Raw genomic sequence first — 25,000 nt, forward strand, 5'->3', positions numbered from 1 at the left:
TTGTTCAAACCATAACTTCGCATTGCTTTCTGCATTGAAAAGCAATCAATAAATGTTTTGAGTCGAGAAATTTTTTTAAACATTATTCTCTATGAATAGCTTATTATAATATTCGGAAAAATTATCTTCAGTTCGATAAAATGAAAAGCTCATCCGTATTTCTGCCAGTGTGCAACAAGAGCTTGTGTGTATGCAGCAGCAATGATTCTTCACCATTATCACGTGAGAAGATGAAGAGTTTGTCTTCAAGACTTTTATTCTTTGCACACTTTTGATGTAGCAGTTCCGAGAAAATCCCCCTGTTCAGCATTCAATTCGCCTGATTTCGGACGAATTCAAACACTTCACGTGTAGGTACGCTCTTTTTTCTCATTTGAAGGAAATGAATTGGACATAAGTACCAACTGCAGCAGCTACCTAAGTGGAACACACGCCAAGCACAAGAGCGAAATTACATAACTTTGTCATTAGCCTTTGGGGTTTTCTCTTCCTTTTTTGTTTTTCCGTGCTCCGGTGAAGAAACGGCAAATCTAGTGGCGGCCACACTCCGGTCCGCCCGACATCAATAATATTGATGCGTCTTGCTTGAGTATCGTGAAAAATTGCTTCGTAATCCTTTTCTGACGCCTCGCGGACCACAATCGATGGGTTCCGATTTGGCGTGCTTGGCAAATAGTGGCGAAGCTTTTGAAAATACTTTGCCATGCTAACAAATATGATAATGAAGTGAATCGAGCCTGAAGCCCGAAGAGTTTGTTGGCAGCGTATTTTTCCTAAAAGGTCACATTCTCGCGAGAGAAGAACAGACCGAAAGTTTTCCATAATCAAAAGATTTTTTTGTTGCTTTTATTTTTGGTTCTAAGTATCGAAAGGGGCCATTAGAGCGATTTCTTGCTCTTCCGGAATCCATGCTTGCTTGCTTGCTTACCTGTTTCTAGCTCCGATTCCGTCGTCGTACGATGATGGTGCTTGTGATTGAAGATTCTCGTCGCCAGAGTGGTCGCAGCCTCTGGTAGTTTGGCTGCATCGGCATCGGGCTCAGCACTTCTTTTCCATATTTTAAGACCCGGAGCCATTTTGGATTTTTTGTGTTCGCTGCAGAAAGCACACACAGAGATATAGAGAGATCACATGAAATAGTTGTGATACGACGTGATTCCCACACTGTCCATCCACTATCCACTGGGTATCGAAAAATTTAACAACCCCCCTCCCTAGCACCCACTCACATCGGCTCTTATAAGCTTTGCGAACCACCTTAATTCCTTTAATTAACGTTATTCAAGTGGCTGACCTACATCAGCCAGTTGAACCTGAAGCTTCTTAATTCTTACGTTCTCGCAATCAGCCACCGTTCGATGGAACACCTCTGAAAATCCGTTTTTCACTAAATTTTTCCCAATAAAAAACTTAGAATTTACTCAATTTTCACCCCGAACACACTAAGGGAACTTAATTCCATACCAATTTCGCTGCTGCGAAGATTTCTAAAACGGGGCTGCTAGAGCTGGTCGCCCACTGCAATTTTGCTCGGATTTTTTTTTCTTTGCTCCAACCTATCCTGCAGTAAGAAATTATGGAAATTCCTCCTCAACAACACCTGCCCGCGTAATTCATCTTAACAACAGGCTTTTCGCGCTACTAAAACTTCACCAAGCACTTTACAACACCTAGAATTACTTTTTAAACTTGAATCAGTCTGGGAAAATGCAGAATTTTCCTCACGGAACAGCAGCTAAATTTTCCACACCATACCAAGATGGTAGCTTTTTCAAGTGAGAAGGAAAATCGATTGACGAATGAACGGAAAACCATCCAGAGCCAAAGCCTAGTATCCACACATATCGCCAAGGAAGAAAAGTTCGAGCTGGCGAAAGCTGTCGTTTCGGAATTGAAAATGGAGCGAATCATGCGCAGAGCTCCAACAGCGAGGGGGCCAAACGACGAGTGCGAGGATCGCCCCAAACTCGAGAAGCCCACGAGGGAGAGCTGGTGAGCGAGCGAATCCAAGAAAGCTTTTCCAACGAAGGATTGCGTAGGTACCTACGCAAGCTTTCGTTTCTCTCAAAATTTTTGCTCCCATATCGCCTACTGTGATGATGTTTGGTGAGCCATATTTTGATTGTTGTCAAAAATAGACATGGTGACTTTCCGTGAGGTTTGGCTTTTCCCCAAGAGAGTCACGCACGGAGAGGTGAGAAATTTGGGGACAGATTTGGGGCGAATAAGCTTGCAGGGAAAATTGAATGAATGAAAAGCTTCCCCGAGCGATTGGCGCTCGGAGCAGAAAAGCGTACTGTAGGTAGGTTGGGAAATGACACTCCGTTTCCTGTTACGTCATTTTATACAGGACGTTCCATTTCCATCTGCTGACATTTGAAAGCCGTCATTAGATTACATTCGGGCCGTTATCTAAGAACGGTTTAACTGAACGGTTACTAAAAGAAGAATACCGGTTTTATTCAAAATGGTGACCTTTGAAAAAACTGTAACTTCTTTCAAGTAGACTTCATGTTCCTGTTAAAGTTTCTTTTCATTGTTTTAAGCGAAAGCATTTTCAAACATATTTATTTCTGTTGTACATGAATCTGTTTCTGATTTCTGTAGGAATTAAGGCTTGAAAAGAGCTTAACTCCGGCTTTCCCTGCCCGGAAAATAGTTAACAAATTAGATATAGTGTAGACTAGTGTAGTGTTCTGGCATCCCTGACGTCGCTGCATCTGAACAGACCTAACGGCCACGCTACGAACTGTCAAACCAGAAAACGGTTAGAAGTGAAAATTTGCGACGAACCAAGAAAGACAAGTGACGCTCTGCGTATATTTTATAAATTAACGATAGTTTTAGTTGTTAAAGTTGTTTGTGCCATTCGTGAGTACCCTTTTTAAATTGTTGTGAACCTTTGACTAAATTTAACTTTTTGTAATATTTAGCGCACATCGGTAAAAACCCGATCTAAGGCTGATACCACGCACAGTCGAGCATTCCTTTCAAAAGGGCCGATATAGGTTAGATTTTCTTTTATTGGTATCAGAATTATTTGTAATAATGCGCATTTTCTCGAACTCTAGGCCAGAAATCTATGCTCTCGATTATAACTTGGCATCAAAACACGGAAACTCCTCTTGTACTAAAGGAGACAAATGTAAGAAACAAAAAATCCTATGTAAAACTATTTGCCCTAATAAACTCATTGTTTTTTAGCTTTGAGCTGCTCCTGCTCCTGCTCCTGCTCCTGCTCCAACTAGAGCTGCTGCGAGAACCTTTAGTGAATTATATTCCAACATCCTCAAAGATTTTCGAAAACCCTAAAGATTTCGAGATGGTCAATTCGGAAGAGGAAATTGATTGCCAAGATGGATTCGACTGTGGTGGATGCAACAGACCTAATTCGGTGGAACGGAGAATGGTGTCGTGCGATAATTGTTTAGGCTGGTGGCATCTGAGTTGTGCGAATCAATCTCCCGGCGTAAAGGATCGCCCATGGAGATGCACTAAATGCACACCACCTTCTGCAGACCCGTCGGAGTCCGTAAACACCACCGATTTCAGCACACCCATCGTGCGATCAAAGGCTCCTCACTCCAGTTCAACGAGAATAGGAAGGGCTGAAGTTGAGAACGGAGCTAGGAAGAAATGTGCGGAATCCAACAAAGATTCGTCCGTGAGAAGTGCCGGCAAATCTGTGAGATCTACTACATCCAGCGCCCGCATCCGGACCGAACTTGAGTTGGCCAAATTGGTAGCAGAAAGAGAAATTAAAAGTCGCCGTATGAGAGAGGAAATGCGTTTCCTAGAAAAGGAACGGGCTATCCGTCTAGAAGAGCTCGCTTCAGAGGAGTCTTTCTTGAAGAAGAAGCACCAGCTGGAAGAGAAATTAGTCGAAGAGTCGGGATCGGAAAATGTTTCCGAATCAGCGCCAAGTGGAAGTCAAAAGGCTGAGGAATGGTTGCGCAATCAGCTGGAGGAAAATAATAACGATCCGGAAGAGGTGTTTCCTCGGATAGTCGAACCGGGTAATCCGAATTCAGTTCATTCCGAACCTAGAAGTCACTCGGCACGAATCCGTGTGCCAATTATGAACCTGATTCCTGAAGTACCACCTCCAAAGCAACCCATGAATCCTTTCCCACAACCGGCAGCGTTTGCCAACCTGAATATTGGTCCGTCTGCAGAACAAGTGTTGGCTCGACAAGTCTGGCCCAGAAAACTACCTGTGTTTGCCGGAGAGCCTGAGGAGTGGCCAATATTTTTCCATAGTTACGAAACGTCCAATGCTGCCTGCGGTTTCTCAGACGTTGAGAATCTTGTCCGTCTTAGAGAAAGCCTGCGAGGGGCGGCTCGAGAAGCAGTGAGAACAAAATTGACATTTCCTGACAGCGTGCCGAAGATAATGGAAACACTGAAACGTTTTTATGGACGGCCCGAAATTCTTGTAAGGAACATGCTGGCTAAAGTGCGCAAACTCGAATCGCCAAAATCTGAGCGTCTAGATAGCCTTATTAAGTTTGCCACAGCTGTACAGCACCTTTGTGACCAGCTAGAGGCTGCAGGTCTACGAGCTCATTTATCGAATCCCGATTTGCTCAGCGAATTGGTTGAGAAGCTCCCTGCTCATCATCAGCTTGCTTGGGTGAGATATAAACGCTCCTTCCCCGAGCCAACGCTGAAGGAATTTGGCCAGTATATGGAGGAATTGGCCGAGGACGCCTGTGAGGTTACCACGCTTGTACCGCCGAAACCTGAGACAGCGAAGTATGCAAAACCGTCGCAGAAGAAAGAGGGACATTTCCATGCTCACATTAACAGTAATGGAAACCAGGAAGAATATAGACAACGTAAACCATGTCCAATCTGTGGTGGCATAGATCACCGGGTTCGGAACTGCTCGAAGTTCCAAGAGCTAAATCTCGATTCAAGAAAGCGTGCAGTACGCCAGTGGAATTTGTGCGAAATGTGCCTGAATGAGCACGGTAATTGGAAGTGTAAATCAAGAATCCGATGTAACATCGAAGGCTGTAGAGTTCAGCACCATCCGTTGCTCCATGTTCCGGCGCAAGCCAAAAAGGGAGAAGCAACAGTCGTTAAATCTGTTTGTAATTCCCACAACGAATTCAGAAAAGCGTTTTTCTTTCGAATAGTTCCACTTACCCTGCACAACGGAAATCGCACTGTCGATACTTTTGGATTCTACGATGAAGGGTCATCACTGACCATGATGGAATCGTCATTAGCACGCCGCCTAGGAATAGAGGGAAAAAGGCATCCGCTGGAACTACAGTGGACTTCCGGTGTAACCCGGAACGAAGATTCATCCAAGCTCATAAAATGCAAGATCTCGAAGTTGGGAGATCCGAAACAACATTCTTTTACCGCACACACGGTTTCGAAACTTAAGCTACCGAAGCAAACCCTCTGCTACGGCGAATTAGCTAATCGTTATGAACATCTGAAAGATATTCCAATCAGTTCATTTAACGATGCCCAGCCTGAAGTGCTTATTGGGTTAGATAACATTGACATTTTAACCCCAATCGAAAGTCGGCAAGGTCAACCTGGCGAACCTGTTGCCGTGAGATCATTGCTCGGATGGGCCATCTATGGGCCTAACGAGGCAGGAGATAGAAATGACAAGAACTCGGTCCGAGTTAACTTCCATCACTGCGACGCAGATCAAGAGCTTAACGACCTCATCCGACAACACTTCGTTCTGGAGGAACCCCAGAACCCGTTTGCGCCGATTCTTGAATCTGCCGAAGACAAGCGAAGTAAAACGATCCTAGAGGAAACCACGGTGTTCCGTGACGGTGCATACGAAACTGGATTGCTGTGGAAAGCAGATGTAGTGTGCTTCCCAGATAACCGGTACATGGCTGAGAGGCGTCTGAAATGTCTAGAGAGCAAGCTGTCAAAAGACCCCGAACTACAGGCTAACGTACACCAACAAATACGAGACTATTTGACAAAAGGGTATGCCCATAAGGCAACCGAAGAAGAGTTGGCAGAAACTAGTGCTGAGCGCGTCTGGTACCTCCCCCTGAATGTGGTGTCGCACCCGAAGAAACCGAACAAAAGACGGCTGGTGTGGGACGCGGCTGCCTCAGTGGGTGGAGTTTCCCTCAACAATCAACTATTAAAAGGCCCGGATTTACTGGTCCCCCTGCATTCAGTTATATGCAAGTTCCGAGAGTGGCGCATCGGATTTGGTGGCGACGTAAAGGAAATGTTCCACCAAATCCGAATAAGAGCAGCTGACAAAAACTACCAACGATTCCTGTTTCGATTCGACGCAACACAACCGCCCGACGTGTATATTATGGACGTCGCGACGTTCGGAGCGACGTGCTCGCCCTGTTCGGCGATCTACGTGTTGCACAAAATAGCAGACGAGTGTCGGGAGGATTTCCCGAAAGCTACGACAGCTATCAAGGAGAAAACGTATATGGACGATTATTTCGATAGTGCCCCCACTTCCGAGGAAGCAGCTGATCGAGCGATTCAGGTGAAAGGAGCCCTTGCTCGGGCCGGATTCACCATGAGAAATTGGGTTAGCAACGATGAATCGGTGCTACAAGCAGTCGGAGAGAATTCGGAACAGAAATCGCTCTCACTTATCAGTGACATAGGAGGCGATAACATCGAGAGGGTCCTTGGACTGGAGTGGAACCCACGGCAGGATTGTTTCCAATTTCCTACCAGCCTACGTGGTGAGCTGGCGCCGTATGTTTGCGGCGAACGACGACCGACTAAGAGAATGGCTCTTCGATGTATTATGAGTCTTTTCGACCCATTGGGTCTTCTGTCCCCGTATACAATCCACGGGAAGATGCTGTTCCAAGATCTTTGGAGATGCGGCATACAATGGGATGACGACATTCCGGATGAAGCTTTCGAGAAATGGGTCCGATGGACAAAGCTTCTCCAAGAAATCAACAACCTTCAGATCCCCAGGTGCTACTGTGGTGGAGATCATGCTGGAGGGTACGAAACATTGCAGCTACATGTGTTCACCGATGCCAGTGAATTGGGCTACGGATGCGCGGCGTATTTCCGTGTCATCGAGGATGGAAAAGTGAAATGCTGCTTGGTGATGGCGAAGGCTAAGGTGGCCTCCCTCAAGGTGCAATCGATTCCCAGAAGAGAGCTTCAAGCCGCTGTGTTGGGTGCTAGGATGATGATAAACGTTTGTTCTAGCCACACGGTGGAAATCAAGGAGAAATTTCTTTGGACGGATTCTACCACCGTCTTGTCCTGGATTAGATCTGACCACCGAAGATTCAAGCAATATGTAGCCGTTCGCATCGGAGAAATTCTGACCTTAACAGATTCGGATCAGTGGCGCTGGGTGCCTTCGAAAGAGAACATCGCTGACTGTTTGACCAAGTGGAATAAAGATACGGATCCAAAACCGGATGGTCGTTGGTTTAATGGCCCATCATTCCTGTACGAACCTGCTGATAGATGGCCACAACAGAAATCACCGAATGAAAGCACCAACGAAGACTTGAGAACCCACTATCTTTTCCACCACATTGATATTCCCATTCAGCTAATTGACATTGCTAGAATCTCTAAATGGACCATATTGGTACGCATACTGGCTACGGTTATGCGATTTATTTCGAATTGTCGTCGACGAAAGAAAGCATTGCCCATCGAGACGGTACCTTCCGTAGAGAATGTGAAGCGATACGTAATGCGAACCATCCCGAATATCGAAACACCGTTGAAACAATCCGAATACCAATCAGCCGAGAATATCCTTTGGCGATTGGCTCAAAGTGAGCACTACCCTGATGAGGTGAAGGTGCTGATATCAAATCGTGAAAGAGCTCTAGAGGATTTAATCAGAATTGAGAAATCGAGTTCCCTGTATCAACTCTCCCCGTTTGCTGACGAATTTGGTGTTATTAGAGTGGAAGGAAGAACCGTGAATGCGCAGTACGCGTCCTTCGATTCCCGATTTCCAGTAATATTGCCCCGAGAGCATGTAGTTACCCAAAGGCTTTTGGAGCATTATCACCGAATTTTTGGACACGCAAACAGAGAGACAATTGTCAACGAAGTCCGTCAGCGTTTTCAGATCGCGAATCTGAGGTCCGCTGTTAACGAAGTATCGAGAAGCTGCCAGGTATGTAAGATTAAAAAATGTAAACCACATCCACCAAGAATGGCGCCATTGCCAGAGCAAAGATTGACACCGTATACCAGACCCTTTGCGTATACCGGTGTGGATTATCTCGGGCCGTTGGAGGTAACCGTTGGCAGGCGGAAGGAAAAGCGATATGTAGCGGTCTTCACATGCTTGGTAGTCCGTGCCGTTCACCTGGAGCTGGCGTACAGCTTAACGACGGATTCCTGCATAATGGCGATCAGGAGATTTGTGCGAAGAAGAGGTCCCCCACGCCAAATATTTTCCGACAACGGGACGAACTTTGTCGGTGCCGATCGCGAGCTTAAACGACAGATCAAGAGAATCAACGTCGACTGTTCCGACACATTCACCAACGCCCGAACAAGCTGGTTATTCAATCCGCCCTCCGCTCCCCACATGGGTGGAGTATGGGAGCGGATGGTGCGAAGCGTGAAAGAATCGATGAGAGCTCTCGACGACGGAAGGAAACTCAACGACGAGATTCTGCTGACGGTGTTGGCGGAAACAGAAGCTTTTATAAACTCTCGTCTCGGCCGACTACGAAGCGTTGACACCCAACCACTTTTTGGGTAACTCCACGGGAGATCAGGACCCTATGCGTGATCCAATCAGTCTCAGCCAAGCACTGCAAAGCAGTTACCTTCGTTCGCAGTATTTAGCTGATGCTACATGGGACAGATGGCTGAAGGAATACTTTCCTAATATGAACAAGCGGTCCAAGTGGTTCGAAGATGTGGTGTCGGTTAAACTTGGAGACCTGGTGTATATTGCGGAAGGCAGTCGGCGTACCTGGATCCGAGGAAGGATCGTGGAGCTAATCCCGAACAAGGATGGAAGGATCAGACGTGTTGCAGTACAAACGACATCTGGACGACTCGAGAGACCGGTGGCGAAGCTGGCCGTTATGGAGATAGGTAACGGTGAATCCGAGCAAGGTGATACGGAGGCCGTTCCGGATTCACGGGGTGGAGAATGTTCTGGCATCCCTGACGTCGCTGCATCTGAACAGACCTAACGGCCACGCTACGAACTGTCAAACCAGAAAACGGTTAGAAGTGAAAATTTGCGACGAACCAAGAAAGACAAGTGACGCTCTGCGTATATTTTATAAATTAACGATAGTTTTAGTTGTTAAAGTTGTTTGTGCCATTCGTGAGTACCCTTTTTAAATTGTTGTGAACCTTTGACTAAATTTAACTTTTTGTAATATTTAGCGCACATCGGTAAAAACCCGATCTAAGGCTGATACCACGCACAGTCGAGCATTCCTTTCAAAAGGGCCGATATAGGTTAGATTTTCTTTTATTGGTATCAGAATTATTTGTAATAATGCGCATTTTCTCGAACTCTAGGCCAGAAATCTATGCTCTCGATTATAACTTGGCATCAAAACACGGAAACTCCTCTTGTACTAAAGGAGACAAATGTAAGAAACAAAAAATCCTATGTAAAACTATTTGCCCTAATAAACTCATTGTTTTTTAGCTTTGAGCTGCTCCTGCTCCTGCTCCTGCTCCTGCTCCAACTAGAGCTGCTGCGAGAACCTTTAGTGAATTATATTCCAACATGTAGAGTGAGGAGGTCATGGGTTTACATGGGCCATCCCAATTTCTGGAGTTTCGAAATTCAAAATCAACTAAAAATAATAACAATATCAAAAATACACAATAAATCAGGAAATGTATTTTTAACATCATTCTCTTGCTCATAATTATCACCCGAACTCAAAAAATTATAAATTTTACTGATAAAATAAATCAAAATTCCAAAACAGATCACCATGATAGTTTCAAATCAAATCAATGATATTTTCGGGAAGTCATTGTTAAATTTTCTATATGATACTCCCTATTCTGGACTAGAAATTTGCTTCAAAATTATTTCTAAGCAGTCTCGTTTTCAAATTTGAAGGAAATATGAATTCTAAAATAAATATCAGATCAGGAAAAAAAACATGATTTATTGTTAGGAAAATGATAATAATTGTTATTTATTATGCATCTTAAATTACATTTATTTTATTCATTTTGAACTGAGAGGATGATTGAAAAATTCAGCTGTAGTGTTTTGAAAATAAATCGCAATTTGAAATGTGTATTTTTGATTAAAAAAATTTGGGTTTATGTTTTTATAACACAAAAAATCAGAATTGAAAAGCATACACAAACTTATCAAAAGTATTTCTATAAATTAAGATTATAATTGTCTTTTTATTGTTTGTTTGATAATCATAAAAATTACGGCTATTAAAATCATATAACATTCTATAAATGAAATAGCTTGACTTTAAAATTCGGTATATTATTTAAAAATTGAAAAAAAAACTGTTCTACTAAATTCGGTTAATTAATTTGAAAATCAAAACAAAATTTAAAGATGAAAAAGCTTAGTTTTATAACATTTAAGAAGGTTTTTTTTTTCAATGAACACGTCTTACCATTATAACAATTTATTTATAGAATTTAATTAATAATTCAAGGGAACAGCATTTTGGTGCTTATATTTTAATGATTGATTTGGAAGATTTTAGCATCCTGAACTCGAATCTTTTGTCAAATGTAGACTATCACATTTAGTTTTCAAAATATCGAGTTTTAAATGAAATCAATCATTGATAACTGATATCTATCAAACCAACATTTGAGAAGAAATCTGATTCTGATTTCGTTTATTATACTTCATTCAATAAGGAAATAATTTTTGGATGATGATGATGCATGATCTAAAAAATATAAAATTTGACAATCTTTTTTAAATTTCTAAAATATCATTACAAATATTTTTGACATGACTGCAGAAAGTTAAAAAATAACTTGATTTCATTTACAAATTTATTGGAACCTGAAAAACGATTATATTTATGCATTGAAAAGTATATTAAATTCAATTTGGTTTAAAACTTCATTAAAAATCAGATTAATGAGAAAAAGTAAACAAATAGATTTATAGAAATAGTTATTTCAATAACAAAAGCTGATAGAATATTACATATTAAGATTCAAGGCACTCAAATTTGTTACTATTACGTTTTAAACTCATTGCTTCTCGGAAAAAATGTAAATTTTGTGGCCTTGTGAAATTTACCAATCCCTTTTCAGATGTCATGTTGAGCATTTAGAAGAACAAGAAACGCAAAATAAAACTGAGACTGAAATAGGATTCTTGAAAAATATAACATTTCAGCATAACATTTTCAATGACATAAAAGTTTTTTTCAATCAAAAATTTAAATAATAAGTGTATGGTAGTGGGAGCCTGAAAGAGAAAATATAATCAACTTTTAATTGACGAATTTACTTACCTTGTATTTCATTGAATCTTTATGGTCTGATGATGGAGACCAAAGATTCAATGAAATACAAGGTAAGTAAATTCGTGAATTAAAAGTTGATTATATTTTCTCTTTCAGGCTCCCACTACCACAATAAGGTAGAGGTTAGATTTTAGATTTTTTTTTTTTTTTTGCTAATTATTTTGATCATCGGGAGAGGTAAACGCCTGTATTTGATTAATTAATTGTGAAGTTAAAATGGTTGGTTTTAAACTCTGTTCTTGTTTAGTAACAGTTCTTAATAAAACCCCAATGTCAAGTTAAAAGTACACGCAGAAAAAGAAAGGGGGTTGGTTTCAACAAAACGTTTTGTTATTTTATTTTACATTTTCAATGCATATTTCTTGATAGCTTTCACTACAAAATCGATCAGAAATAACAATAAAATATTGTAATTTTTACACACTCCTTTTTTATTACTTAAAAATTGAATTTGGTTTAGTTCGAAACCAGAAATCGGTTCATTTCAATGAACGTGTAGTGAGACTAAAAATGAAAAACAAAAGAAAAAAAAAGAAAAATTTTCGAGGAAATATTAAAAAAAATTCTCATTGGAACAGCGAGCAGTAGCAGCCGAAACAATTTTTTGAAACCCCTGTGACTGCCGAGCACGATTCTCATTCGTCGGTGCGGCCGGAACCCTCCGAATTTGATTCACCATGCACTCATCTAACAGGTTTGTATCATAAATTAAAGATTAAGTGAGATACTAATTTGTTTTTAATTTTTAAGGAACAGTCGGATTAACATGCGGAACACCCTACCTATTACATCGGTGCGTTCTAAAAGAAAGGCGGACCATTACTTTCGTCCAGCAGCTACAACATAACTTGGGTTGGCTAGCGATTAGTGAGGATAAGTTGGCCATAACGTGCCAATACTCATCCTCACAAGAAGAATTTCCAATGTAAAAAAGGCATTTTAATGCGAATAAATTAAGCATAAATAAAATTAATTGAAACCGAATCAATAAATCCGAAAATCAACAACAATTTTGCTTTCGTTTGAATTGGAAAAAAAGAAATGAATTCAAATCATACAAAATCGCTAATTTTTAACCTCCTATTCTTTTTAATAATAGCCTAAAAAAATTTTGTGTGTTTTACCCAAAATTATTTTATTATTTTGACAAGTATGATGGATCATTTTCAAAAAGGGGGTATTTCGTTTTCAATCAATCGATAAGTTCAAATCAAATCGATACTTTTATTCAATGTGGCCAAAAATATATTTGTGCTTTTTCCCAACCAAAAATTTTATTATTTTCGTTCGAAATCTTATTGTTTCTAAAATATATTTTTCTGCGTGTACATAACTAACGGAAATTCCTCTAAAAGGGATGACCTTTTTTTTTTTGGTCATCACTCTACATTTTTACTTTGTTGTGGGCCTACTTGGTTGCATAATTCTAATGAATCAAAGCCGAAAGATTCCTTTTCATTCCCTTTTTAAGATATGAATTAATGGGAATCTTTCGACTGGTTTCATTCAGCCACATTTTCGCTTTTTAACTTCAGCAATGGTACCTAATTTAGTTCCTTACTACCCATTTTTCATCACATTCGCAAAAATCAGGCAAAATCAGGCATTTTTTGAAAAATCAGGGAAATTCAATGGCTTTTCAGGTTATCAGGTAGAGCCTCGAAAAATCAGGCAATCCCTGAAAAATCAGGCATATTGGCATCTCTGCCGATGACCGTTCGACAACTGAAGAAGCTTAATCAAAGCTATTAGGTGTTTAGACTGTCTCTGTAGAGGAAAAGAAATGAACATAATATTTTGCCCAGTCTAAAGTAACGTTTTCGAACTTACCTAGCGAAATATTGAAGCCCTCTAGTTTATTGAGATAGTTATAGAACATCTCTGGATGACGATTTCATTTTAACTTCTAGAGTTTTATCACTTTTACCGCAGCATTTTCTAAGAAAATGCATTAGGTTGCAAAAACCAAGACGCCGAACAATTATTTTGGGACCTTTGTTTTGCACGCCAATTCAGAGCAGTGCAAAACGTCGTAAAAACCAAATTGCACTCAAAAATAAGAAAGTCATCATACGTCCTACATTCAAATACTTACTTACTTACTTAATGATCCCGCGCCGATCCTCCGGTGCATAGGGCCGTGGTAAAAGACCTCCACTGTTGACGATCCGGGGCCAGCGTCTTCACCTGGTCCCAGTCAAGATTCTTGTCGACAGTTCGGATTTCAGCGGCTAGGTTTCGCCGCCACGAGTTTCTGGGTCTGCCTCTTCTTCGATGCCCTTCTGGATTCCAAACTAGCGCCTCTCTGCAAATCTCGTTTTCATCTTTCCGCAGCGTGTGCCCAATCCATCTCCACTTACGTTCCCGAATCTCGATTTCTAGCGGCCTTTGATGACACCGGCGATGTAGTTCCTCATTCGAGATCCAGTTGCCAGGCCACCAAGCGCGGATGATATTCCGCAGGCAGCGGTTTACAAATACTTGCAGTTTTCGCGTCGTTACCGCATATGTGCATCAAGTTGTGCATTCAAATCATTTTGTAAAATTTATTCATTGATGTAATGAAACCAAGTTTTTACCTAACATAGAATACATGCATGTTTATCAATCGTTTGCAGCCAAAAACTCAATTTTGTTTATATTGGTTCATACGACGTAATCAAAACAAACTCTAGAAATCCTGTTTAATCTGGACATTTGGCACCTCTTAGCATTAACACAACCAGTGATGTCAACCTTCCAGATTTTGTCTGGATCTTCCAGACTTTTTGGACTTTTGCCAGACATTTTTTAAGGTTTCCAGACTTCCAGACTTTTGGCATTTCTTCCAGACAATTCCAGACTTTTGTGTTTGGACATAAATTGTTCTAAGATTTTATGAAAATTCAATTTTGTCATGGTGTAATATGGCAGGAAACAGGGTGGCCACCCATTCGGGAAATGCGGGAAAAAGACAGGATTTGGAATCCACCGGGAAAAATGCAGAAAAAAGCCGGGAATTTCTCCCGAAAAGTCGGGAATTTTTGGCTCGGTGAAAGTCTGTTCAATGAAGTTTGAACGAAAAAGGCGAAACAATTGTTAAGTACTTAAGTAAAAATTGATTCACAGTTGATCATCAATCTCTTTCTGATTGGCTTCGACCGATTTCTACCAGGTCGAAATGGATCCTCTTACCGTGTTGGATCGGTTTTGACTAGTTTTAACTTGCTTCATTGAACAACGGGAATAACCGTAACGAAATCGTTAATCCAGTATGCATCGTTAATCCAGTATGCATTAACACAAAAAAAAAAGGAAAACAATCTGTTATAGAAACTATTGCAAATCGGAAGCGAGAGGCGGCCGAGGAGGCGAAACAATTGAAGCTTCTATCCGACGCTCATAGAGAGGAAGCATGATGGACGACTCGGTCAACGGCCAAATACCGAATATTGACCTTTTAAACTATTCGGCCAAACGAATATTCGGTCGAATACTCCAGAGAGTTTTTAATTATAAAACCAAGAGCGATTATTTCATTTTCCTTATATTTGTTCCATTGTAATACCCCTCATGTTTTGAATCGATCATTTCCAATCAGATGATATTACCATATGATGTATTACGAGGTCTTTTTCAGGTAGGGGATTCTCTGATATTCAAAATGTCTCAAAGAATTGAAAGGACATCATAGTTAGTGGTGTTATAGAGTAACGTTCTCTGGCCAAAACATTAAAACGAAGAAGAAGAAGAAGAAGAAGAAAGGACATCAGATGACTTGTCGCTGCTAGGGCGTTCGTTACCAAAGATATTTGGATCCTGTGAAACCTAGAACAAAACATGTCAAAGCAGGTGCTAAGCAATTTGAAATTGCTTATTTGATATTGAATTATATGAAGGTCGAATTTGAGCAAAATATCTTCAAAATAGTAGTTTCAAAGAACGATGATTTTTAACTTAAAAATACCATACTTTCCATCACACGTTTCTACATGGTCGGGCAATTCAGGACGATTTTTGAAAAAAATATAAAAACAAAGGCAAATCGCAGAAATCTAGGTCTAGGTAGGTGGTTTCAAAAATAAATATTCGGATTTTTGTTTTGTTTCCTGTTTTACAAAATCGGGAATTTCATGTTAACATGCGGGAAAAAGTCGAGAAAAATGCGGTAAAAACCAAAATGGATTTCGAGTGGCCACCCTGAGGAAATGATTAGTAGAACCTATGAACTATGAATTCAATAAGGGTTCGAAACCTTGGCAAATCCTTTGAGGATGTATGTTAAATTGAAACTCAGACAGAGCACGTGACTGATATAGTGATAGAAAAATACTAGTGTAAGATTGAGATCTGGGGACCAAAAAAAAGGTTGCTACCTTCAAAACTTAGGTGTCCAGACATTTGCAGAAATTTCCAGACATTTTTTAAAAATCTTCCAGACTTTTCTGAAAAATAGTTGGCAACCTTGAACACAACTGTGCTCAGCATAGTTATAATTAAGCGTGTAAATGGGCTAACTCGCTAATTTTGAAATACTCAGAGCCCGACTCCATTTTACTCAGACATCGCCGTTTTTTTTTTTTTTTTTTTTTTTTTATTTGGATGGATTTTAACTTCTAAAAGTCATTCATCCCTTTTTTGGAATAAGGTAAGATAGAATTTTACAACTTATCGAGTAATTTCGCAATTTTTAAGAACTTTAGCATTTTTGTTTCTTCTGTAGGGTTGTTCGATAGTGCAACTCGTAGACTCTGGTTGATTCCGCTAGATTGTCTTGCTTGGTGGTAACTGGGGCAGTTGATCAGCAGGTGCTTCACAGATATGATGCCGTTGCATGATGGGCAGTCGGGCTCTTCTTTGCTCATAAGATGACCGTGAGTCAGTCTGGTGTGTCCAATCCTGAGGCGTGTTAAGGCTCTTCTTTCAAGATGTTGTTTCCTGTCGGTCCAAGACAGGGTGGAGCTTTTTATTTCTCGCAATTTGGATGAGGTATTTCGGTACCATGAGATCTCCCATTGTTGTCGTATGATGTTTTTTAACCACTTGGTTGCGTCAATGTGTGGGACAGGCATGTCAGGAGAGGGGATCTGGGTTCCTTCGGATGCGAGAACGTCAGCAATTCCGTTGCCGGGAATTCCTGCGTGTCCTGGGATCCAGCAGAGTATGACGTCTTTTTCCAGCGCTAGCTTGATGATACCATCTATCCAAGGGTGGCTTCTGTTGTTTGAAGCAACCGCCGTTAGAACGCTCGCAGAATCGGAAAAAATGACAATTTGATTGGATGAATGACAGCGTTTTTCCAGAGCAGTATATATTGCATAAGCTTCGGAGCTGTACACAGAGCAGTGAGACGGGAGAGGTAGACTCCCTTTGTAGTTTCCGTCATAAATTCCGCTACCGACCTGGCCGTTTGAGCTCCTTGATCCGTCTGTGTAGACTTTGCGGTGTGTGGGATATTTTCGGTTTACTAGTTGATGAAATTCAGGCAGAATCTTGGATCTTGAATCGCCAGCCCGGATTTTTCGCAGCAGGCTTAGGTCGACTTTAGGTAAAGGGGGGTTCCAGCGAAGGATGCCAGATTCAGGACGTAGGATGATAGGAGGGAGCGATATAGGGATGGGAAATTGTGTGCTTAGGAGTTGGGTGGATCTAACAATGAAAGGGGCTCTAGGAGAACGATGGTACGAGAGCCAACGAATTGCTTTGGTGGATAGGTTTTGTAGAGAAACTAGTTCGAATGGGAGCAGGCCACTTTCTACCATTAATGACTCGATAGGGCTAGATTTAAAGGCGGAGCTTATAGTGCGGACCGCTTGGTTGTAAAGCGGCTCTAGACTTTTTAGGATTTTGTTTCCTCCGCGACTGTAAATGTTAATACCATATAGAATAGAAGGTAGGAGCCATTGGTTAAGGAAGCGAAAAAGTATTGCCCGAGATGCGGTTCCGCAGTTTCGACTTATGATTTTAAGGATGTTTAGCTTGTTTCTACAATTTTTGCGTACCATATTTGCGTGGGCTACAAAGTTTAATTTATCGTCGATTTGTATCCCAAGGATGCGGGTGGATCGGACTATTTCGATTGAGTGGCCGTTCATTGTGAGGTGGGGTAACTTAGAGAGTTTCTTTCGGTTTGGGCCAAGATGGAGTAATTTCGATTTGGGGGCTGAGAAGGAGAAACCTGCATTTGGTGCCCATTCAGACACTGAATTGACAGCAGTCTGAAGTTTTCGGCGGGCTATTCGGGGGAAGGCGGCTTCGGAAGTCAGGACAATGTCATCGGCAAAAACTAAAATGTTGACATCAGTTGGGATATGATCAAAGATGCTTTGCATAGCAATAAGGAATAACGTAGGTGATATTACTGAGCCCTGTGGTACACCTTCATAGATATTTTTTAACCCAGAATATTTCCCATCAACGAAAACTCGAAAAGAACGGTTTTCCAGGAAACTTTTAATGTAATAGCTTAGATTTCCAGTAATGCCCCAACCTAGCAAAGCTTCAAGGATTCGTTTGCGTTTGGCGCGGTCAAACGCTTTGGAAAGGTCAAGTGAGAGACATTCAATATGCATGTTTCTTTGTAGGGCATCGTCGATTATAAGTTCAAGGGTGGAAAGGTGGTCGTCGGTACTAAAACCAGGGCGAAACGCGAATTGACGGTTGTCAAGGAGATTTCTAGATTCTAGAACAAAGAGAAGTCGTCGATTCACCATTTTTTCCATCAACTTTCCCATGCAATCGAGCAAGGTTATGGGGCGATAGCTGTCTAACAAGTGGGGATCCAGTTTTGGTTTTGGGATGGGTATTACTAGACCTTGCTTCCAGCTATCGGGGATTGAGCCAGTTCTCCAGATGTTATTATAAACATTGAGTAGGTGGATTTTTCCTAACCTCGTAAGGTTTTTGAGAAGGGGATAACTTATTCCATCTGGACCGGCAGACAAACCTTTTGTTTTCCTCAGGGCCGTTTCAAATTCTCCCAAACTGAAATCACTGTTGTAGTCTGGGTGTTCATTTGTATCGAATGTTATATCAAAATGATCGTTCGAGCTTCCAGAAGGACAGCTTATTGACTGGAAAGTGTCACCAAACGCTTCGGCAAGGCATTGGGGGTTGTTAGTATACTGGTTATTCAAGAGAAGATGGAACTGACTTCGTCGGTTTTCTCCGTTCAATCTTTTTAATTTATCCCATAATTTGGAGGAGGGTGTTTCAGGTTGGATTTCACCGAGAAACTCATTCCAACTGTTTTCTTTTGCTGTTTTAATAGCAGCTCGTGCGGAAGATCTTGCAGCTTTAAATTCGGTTAGGGCTTCGACCTTTCGGGGGTCGTCATTTGGTATTCGACGAAGGGCGCGCAATTTTTTGCGACGCCATTTCACAGCATCTTTTACTTCGGGACCCCACCAAGGGACAGAAGCTTTACCTGGTGTACCATTTGTTCGTGGAATAGATTCAAGTGCGGCATTTTGCACCATTTCGGTAAAAGACTGAACGGTTATTGGTGGGTGATTATCAATATATTGATCAATAAGGGTCTGATATTTAACCCAGTCAGCTTCATGGAGCTTCCAACGAGGGCGTGTTGTGGATTGCGGTGTGGAGGATTCTATTGAGATATGGATTGGAATATGGTCACTGCCGCAGTCGTCTTCGATTGTGTGCCAACTAAATTTGGGACCGAGGGACCAGGAGACTAGGGTTAGGTCAAGAGCAGAGGTATTTCCATTTGATGGGTCGACGCGAGTATGGCTGCAATCGTTTAAGATAGTTAAATTTTTCAGGATAAGGAAATTCTCAAGAAAGGAACCCTTTCGGCATGTGTGGGCTCCCCCCCAGAGAGGAGAATGTGCGTTGAGGTCCCCCATGATGACTATGGGTTGAGGCAGTTGTTGTAAAATATCTTCAAGACCTTGGACAAATTCTTGAAAACGAACTGAGGGGCTGCAGTAAAGGGAAACGACTGTGATATCAATGGGTGATTTAAGGCGTATACAAACAACGCTGAAGGGTGCTGATAGTGGGATCTGTTTAAAGGGTAGGCCAGATTTAATTGATATACCAGAACCTTGGCCGGTGGGATCAAGAAGGGTTGTGTAGCCTTTTATCAGATTGGGTAGATTGGCTGAGATGAGGGTTTCTTGGAGGGAGAGTATTAAGGGTTGATATTTGTAGGTTAATACTTCTAATTCTTGCAATCGGGCTCTCAGTCCACGTAGATTCCATTGGATAGCGAAACTTATTTTGTTTTTCCTAGCGGGTGTTGGGTTATGGTGGGATAGGTTGTGATTGTTAATGTTTGGGATGGAGGTAGCCATGATAAAAATTTAAATTGGAAAAGAAGTTGGGTTTCGACTTACCGCCGTGAGGAAGAGGGGTGATTGGACAGCTGCCGGTTGTCTTTACCTGGGTTGGAGGACGTCGGTTGATTTTCAGTGTTGATCTGGTTTTCGGGATTCCGTTGCCGTTTTTTCTTTGTGCGGTTCAATTTCTGTTGGGTTGTGGTTCCAGAACTGGATTCACTGCTGGTTTGCATTCCTTCGGAAGAGCCATTTCGAATGCGTTTGGGGGTGGTTTGGTGGCTGGCGGTTGAGCAGGAAGTTGTCATGCTGCCGTCACTTTCGGATTCGTTTTCGTCATTGGTCGGGTTGTCTTGTGGTCTGCGAGTGAACATGGCTAGTTGTGCAGTTAGGATGGCTACTTGCTTCCGGAGTTGTATAATTTCGGTCTCTTGGTTCGTAGGGTTGCGTTCTGGGTTTAGGCGTTGTTGAATACTACTGGATCGAATCAGGCGGCTACGAAGTTCCTTAACTGCTTCTTTATGGGAGATTCCGGTGTCAGTTTTTAGTTTAATTATTTCTTGTTCCTCCTTGAAGAATGAGCAGGTTCGGCTGTTCGTGGGGTGGTTATTCCGGCAGTTTACGCAGTGTGGCTCTTTTTTACAGTTGGAGTGAACCTCTTTGTCTCCGCAATTGATACAAATGGGGTCAAACTTGCAGTTTTTTTGCGTGTGGCCAAATTTCCCACATTGTACGCAGAGCATCGGACGAGAGTAATACGGGCGGGTGGAAATTTGGAGAAATCCAAAGCGGATGTACCGGGGGACCACCGTACCGCGGACAGTCAAAACCATTGTGTGGGTGGGAATATCTTTTTCGTTTTCTTTTCTAAGGAATCGGTAAACACTGGTGACTCCTTGACTCTCGAGATCGCTTGCCAGTTGTTCGTTTGTTGCACCTTCTACTTCTTTGCACGTTACTACACACTTACAGGTGTTAAGTGTTGGGTGGTACGTGATGGTAACGGGGGTAGAATCAATTAACTGTTTAACCTTCAGCAGTATTTCCACCTGCCGAGGTGAGCGAACCTTGAGCAAATATGTGCTTCCATTGTCGGTAGGGTTTCCGCCATGGATGATTCCGGCTTCCTGTTCGACGGTTTTGGCAATGATGAAGGGGTAGATCGGTAGTTTGGCAGGAGCTACAGGTTTGACCTGGAGAAATTGCATCTCTCCGTGATCTCCTTTAGGGTCCATCCATTGGGGTAGTTGCCTTCGGTTTGGATTTAAGGGATGTGGAGTTTTGCCCCACGGTGGGGGACTTTCCCCCATGGCAGCTATCTTCTCCGGTTCGGTTTGTGCAAACAAGCAAAACCAAATAATAAAAAATAGAAACTAAAAACTTCGCGACTGATACAAGATGGCGTATGTGCTCGTGGTTTCGCTAGAAAAAACTCTGCTAATAGAAGCGATACACGACTTATCGCGCCGACGGTTCGAGGTGAAGTCCACACACATCGCCGTTTGTATGGCGCGTCCGTCGCTTGATCTAAAACGACTCAGTTTTTCCGAGTGACGACTACTCAGATGACTCGAAAATTGACACTCAGCAAATTTGAGAACTTGAAGGCGACAACTGAGTAAGTTTGGATCAGTTTTTGCGAGGCAGTCGACTTTGTTTGTTTTCGACAACAAATAATTGAGAAATTTATATGGTAAATGTAAATTTTTAACGGTAATCTAATTATCATAACGTCATTTTGATCATTTTACAGGGAATCGCGATGTTTTTTCTGTCGAATCCGAGGTGCGTAATAAAACATTCATCGAATGCGTAGCATGTTTACCGGCGGAAAAGTCCAGGAACGAACTAAAACAACATCTCATCAAATAACAGGCATGCAGTGGTTGCGTTGGTCAAAAAGAAAAATTTCCAATCCGGTAACGCAGAATAAAGTCCCGTAGGAGGCGTATAACCCGGCGGGATGACAAACAGAAAAATAAAATAGTTCAACATCAAGGATATTTTTTTTAAATAAAGATTTATGTGCAATTTTTCAACTTGTTATTCATTGAATAAACAAATCCATCATTTTGTCAACATTTATACAGGTTTTTACTTTTCTAGCATAAAAATTCCGGTCAAAAACCGTTCCGAAATCTTTCACGCATTCTGAGTAACCCCGACTCAGAAGTCGCGAAAAGGGAAGTTAGTCAGTTCTGAGTAAAGGCCGTTTAGTCAGAACTGAGTAAGTGCGGTTTTGGCGACAACTGAGTAACCGTCACTCTGAACTGAGTAGCTGAAAGTTAGCGAGAACTTCAGAGTCAGTCAACCGAAATTCAAATCGCGGCGTCGGAAAAAATAGAAAAGTCGTGTTTAAAGTTTGAAAATATCGGGATAATAAAAACGATGTGTTTACGTTAATGTTGTAAAAACGGGAAAAAAGTGCGTCTTAATATCAAAAGCATTCTACAAAGTGAGTCGGGAATAGTGTGGTGTTATCGCTGTGCTTTCAAATGTGTTGGAGTGGTCGGAATCTACTTCCGTCTAGAGAAATGAATAACCGAGAACGACAAAAGCATAAAATGTTCAGTTTCCTACTTTCGGGTAAGTCTCATAGACCCATTTAACCATATGATGAACACATTGACCTGTTAAAACGTGAATTTTTATTACCCGTCTCTATTTCAAAAACGAAAATTCTATTTAATGCCCAAAAAAATTTTTCGAAATATTTCACGTGGGCTGAAATGTTTCGGTTTTGGTTTTTCACAGGGTGCCCGTTTTTCACTTCACAGCAGTCGAGCAAATTTCCATGAAATCAAGAAATTATTTTAATTCCATTCTATAATCGCAATTACGCTTAGGTAGCCTTAAAGTTGCATTTTTACTTTGTTTTGGTCTTGTTAAGATTCTCTACATTTTGAACTAATGGTTCAGTTCAGAGCCAGCCTTCGGTCCAAAACAAGTTTCACTTGAGAAATTCCTAAACGCTTGTCCGCGAAAAAAACTGGACACATAAAAACTTTCAACCCGTCTTTAAAAAGTTCATAATATTGAAATGTTGTTACTTCAAAGGACATCACTTTCACCGATAAGGCCGATAAATAAATTAATAATCATTTTACTTCATGCCATTAATCAAAACTTTAACGAAACTTATTTTCTAGTTTTGCTATTATTTCACAACGCTTTTCGTTTCCATATTCTTTTTTCCATCATTCTCTAAACTTTTAATTTCTCTGATCCCTCTACCCTTTCCTTTTCAGCGTCAGCTTCCCACAGCTTTTTCAACGCCACAAAAAAAAATCTTTTTTCCATTATTTAATAATTGCATATTTTAAATCAGCTTTATCCGCCGGATGATGATGATTTTTCAAAGGTTTTCCGAGAATTTTAACAAAAAATGACCGACTAAATAAAATGCTCAGTGTGCAAGTTTTCGTAAATTTTACGAGAAATGTTTACTTTTAAACTTTGATTCAATACTAAATTTTAAAATCAATACCAATCACTTTTTTGTCAGAATTTCAAAATTAATAAATAGGAATTGCGGTCCCACTTTTTTCGACCTTGGACCTCAGCGTAACTAGAAGATCGTGCCTTGGCCCTTGACTATGTATAAGGGTTTTCGGATTGTATTAGATAGAAAACAATCTATGATAGCTTCAATCACAAAGCGTTAAGTTTCTATTTCCTAATTAGTTCATAGTTCCCACTATGCTGCATCTTACAATAGACGTTATTTAATGTAACGGAGAAGCATTCAACAAAAATCCTATGACAGATAAAAAATATAAATAAAATTTAATACACAAAGAATGCATTTCGCTCAAATAAATGCGGCAACAAAGTCGACGCCTACTAGATGTGTATGGTTTCACTTTTTTTTTGTGTTTGTGGTTTGTGTGTTCTCGCGTTATCTATCCATAATAAGGCATATCTGTGCGTCCTATCTTAAATCTTATCAGAGAATGGATGTGTGTTCTGGTTGAAGTAGTTGAAATAGTTTGTTTGTTGTTACTGGTGTAATTATTTCGTTTCTTAAACTTTTGTTCCTTAGTTCACTAAACTAACAATAAACTCGCTAATACTCTATCGGTCTCGGGTCGCGCGGTTTCCGCGAGTACTTGAGCCCGAGCGTGTCGCTGATCTCATCGATCACTGTCAGGGCATAGTCTAGCTGATCTTTGGTGTGGGCCGCTGAAAGGCAAAACCGGATGCGTCCCTCCATGATGGGCGTGGCAGGAAAGCCAACACCGACGACCGCAATGTTTCGCGATGTCAAGGTACGAACCACGGCCCTGTGGAACAAAATTAACCTTCGTTAGTTTATCGAGTTGAAGGAAATAATGGCTGCTCAACTTACCCAATTTTAGAGAACAAATACACCAACATCGGCACGACCGGGGAATCTTCGTGGCCAAAGGTAATGACGCCGATCTGGGCTAACCGCTTCCGGAAATAGGTAGTATTTCTGGCCAGCTGTTCGATGCGCTTCCGGCCTTCATTGGTTCCGTCCAAGCCCATGATGATCTTCATTGAGGTAAGAATTTGCTGCGTTACTGGGGGTGACATTGAGCTAGCGTAACAGTGTGCGTGACTGTTTACTCGCAGGAAGTTTATCAAAGTCTGGAAAGAAACAGATGTTGGAGATTGGTCAAATATCACAATTGAGATAAATAATTAAATCGCCTTACTTTACTTCCGGCTATATAGCCTCCTGCCGATCCAAAACTTTTCGTGAAAGTTCCCATGAGAATGTCGATGTCGTTGGGGTCGACTCCGTAGAAATCTAAGACTCCACGCCCAGATGGACCCGTCGCTCCAATACTGTGAGCCTCATCCAGGTAGATGTAGGCTTTGTACTTTTTCTTCAGGGCAATTATCTCCGGCAGTTTGACGATCGATCCTTCCATGCTGAACACACCCTCGACGAAGATCATAATCTTCTTCCACGGTTCGCCGGTTTTTGGTTGGCCGGTGACAATGGCTTGCTGCAACACCCGTTCCAGATCTTTCATGTTGTTGTGCTTGAATACTTTTGTGGCGGCGCCCGATAGACGCAAACCCAGGATGATGGAGGCATGGTTTTTCTCATCGCTTACCACCAGGCAGCCGGGCGAGATCAGTGTTGGAATGTTGAGGGAATTGGTGGCGAAGCCCATGCCAAATACTATAGCATCTTCGACTCCGAGGAATTGGGCCGTCAGTTTCTCGAGCTCGATGTGCAGGGGATTTGTGCCTGTGGGTTACGAGTATAAGTTGAATATG

The 25,000-nt window shown here is 41.5% G+C and overlaps 3 protein-coding genes and 1 long non-coding RNA gene across 4 annotated transcripts; 1 reads left to right on the forward strand and 3 right to left on the reverse strand.

Annotated features, from left to right (window-relative positions):
• Positions 1-928: 928 nt before the first annotated feature.
• Positions 929-2,280, reverse strand: LOC129748570 (uncharacterized). Its single transcript, XR_008737773.1, has 2 exons — positions 1,465-2,280; positions 929-1,095 (listed from the first exon to the last, which is right to left on the reverse strand). It is a non-coding gene; the product is annotated as an uncharacterized LOC129748570 (long non-coding RNA).
• Positions 2,281-3,322: 1,042 nt separating this feature from the next.
• On the forward strand, positions 3,323-8,460 carry LOC129741044 (uncharacterized). The gene is made up of 2 exons (XM_055732744.1): positions 3,323-7,969; positions 8,170-8,460. Exons 1-2 carry the CDS (start codon positions 3,323-3,325, stop codon positions 8,458-8,460), a joined length of 4,938 nt encoding a protein of 1,645 aa, XP_055588719.1.
• An 11,343-nt stretch (positions 8,461-19,803) lies between these two features.
• LOC129741045 (uncharacterized) lies at positions 19,804-21,057 on the reverse strand. Its single transcript, XM_055732745.1, has one exon. The coding sequence runs from the start codon at positions 21,055-21,057 to the stop codon at positions 19,804-19,806; it is 1,254 nt and encodes a 417-aa protein (XP_055588720.1).
• Positions 21,058-23,393: 2,336 nt separating this feature from the next.
• Positions 23,394-24,994, reverse strand: LOC129748252 (serine palmitoyltransferase 2). Its single transcript, XM_055742789.1, has 3 exons — positions 24,427-24,994; positions 24,096-24,358; positions 23,394-24,030 (listed from the first exon to the last, which is right to left on the reverse strand). The coding sequence occupies exons 1-3, from the start codon at positions 24,892-24,894 to the stop codon at positions 23,814-23,816; spliced, it is 948 nt and encodes a 315-aa protein (XP_055598764.1). The 5' UTR covers positions 24,895-24,994; the 3' UTR covers positions 23,394-23,813.
• Positions 24,995-25,000: the final 6 nt, after the last annotated feature.

This window comes from Uranotaenia lowii, chromosome 2 (assembly GCF_029784155.1).
Source record: "Uranotaenia lowii strain MFRU-FL chromosome 2, ASM2978415v1, whole genome shotgun sequence".
Lineage (NCBI taxonomy): Eukaryota > Metazoa > Arthropoda > Insecta > Diptera > Culicidae > Uranotaenia > Uranotaenia lowii.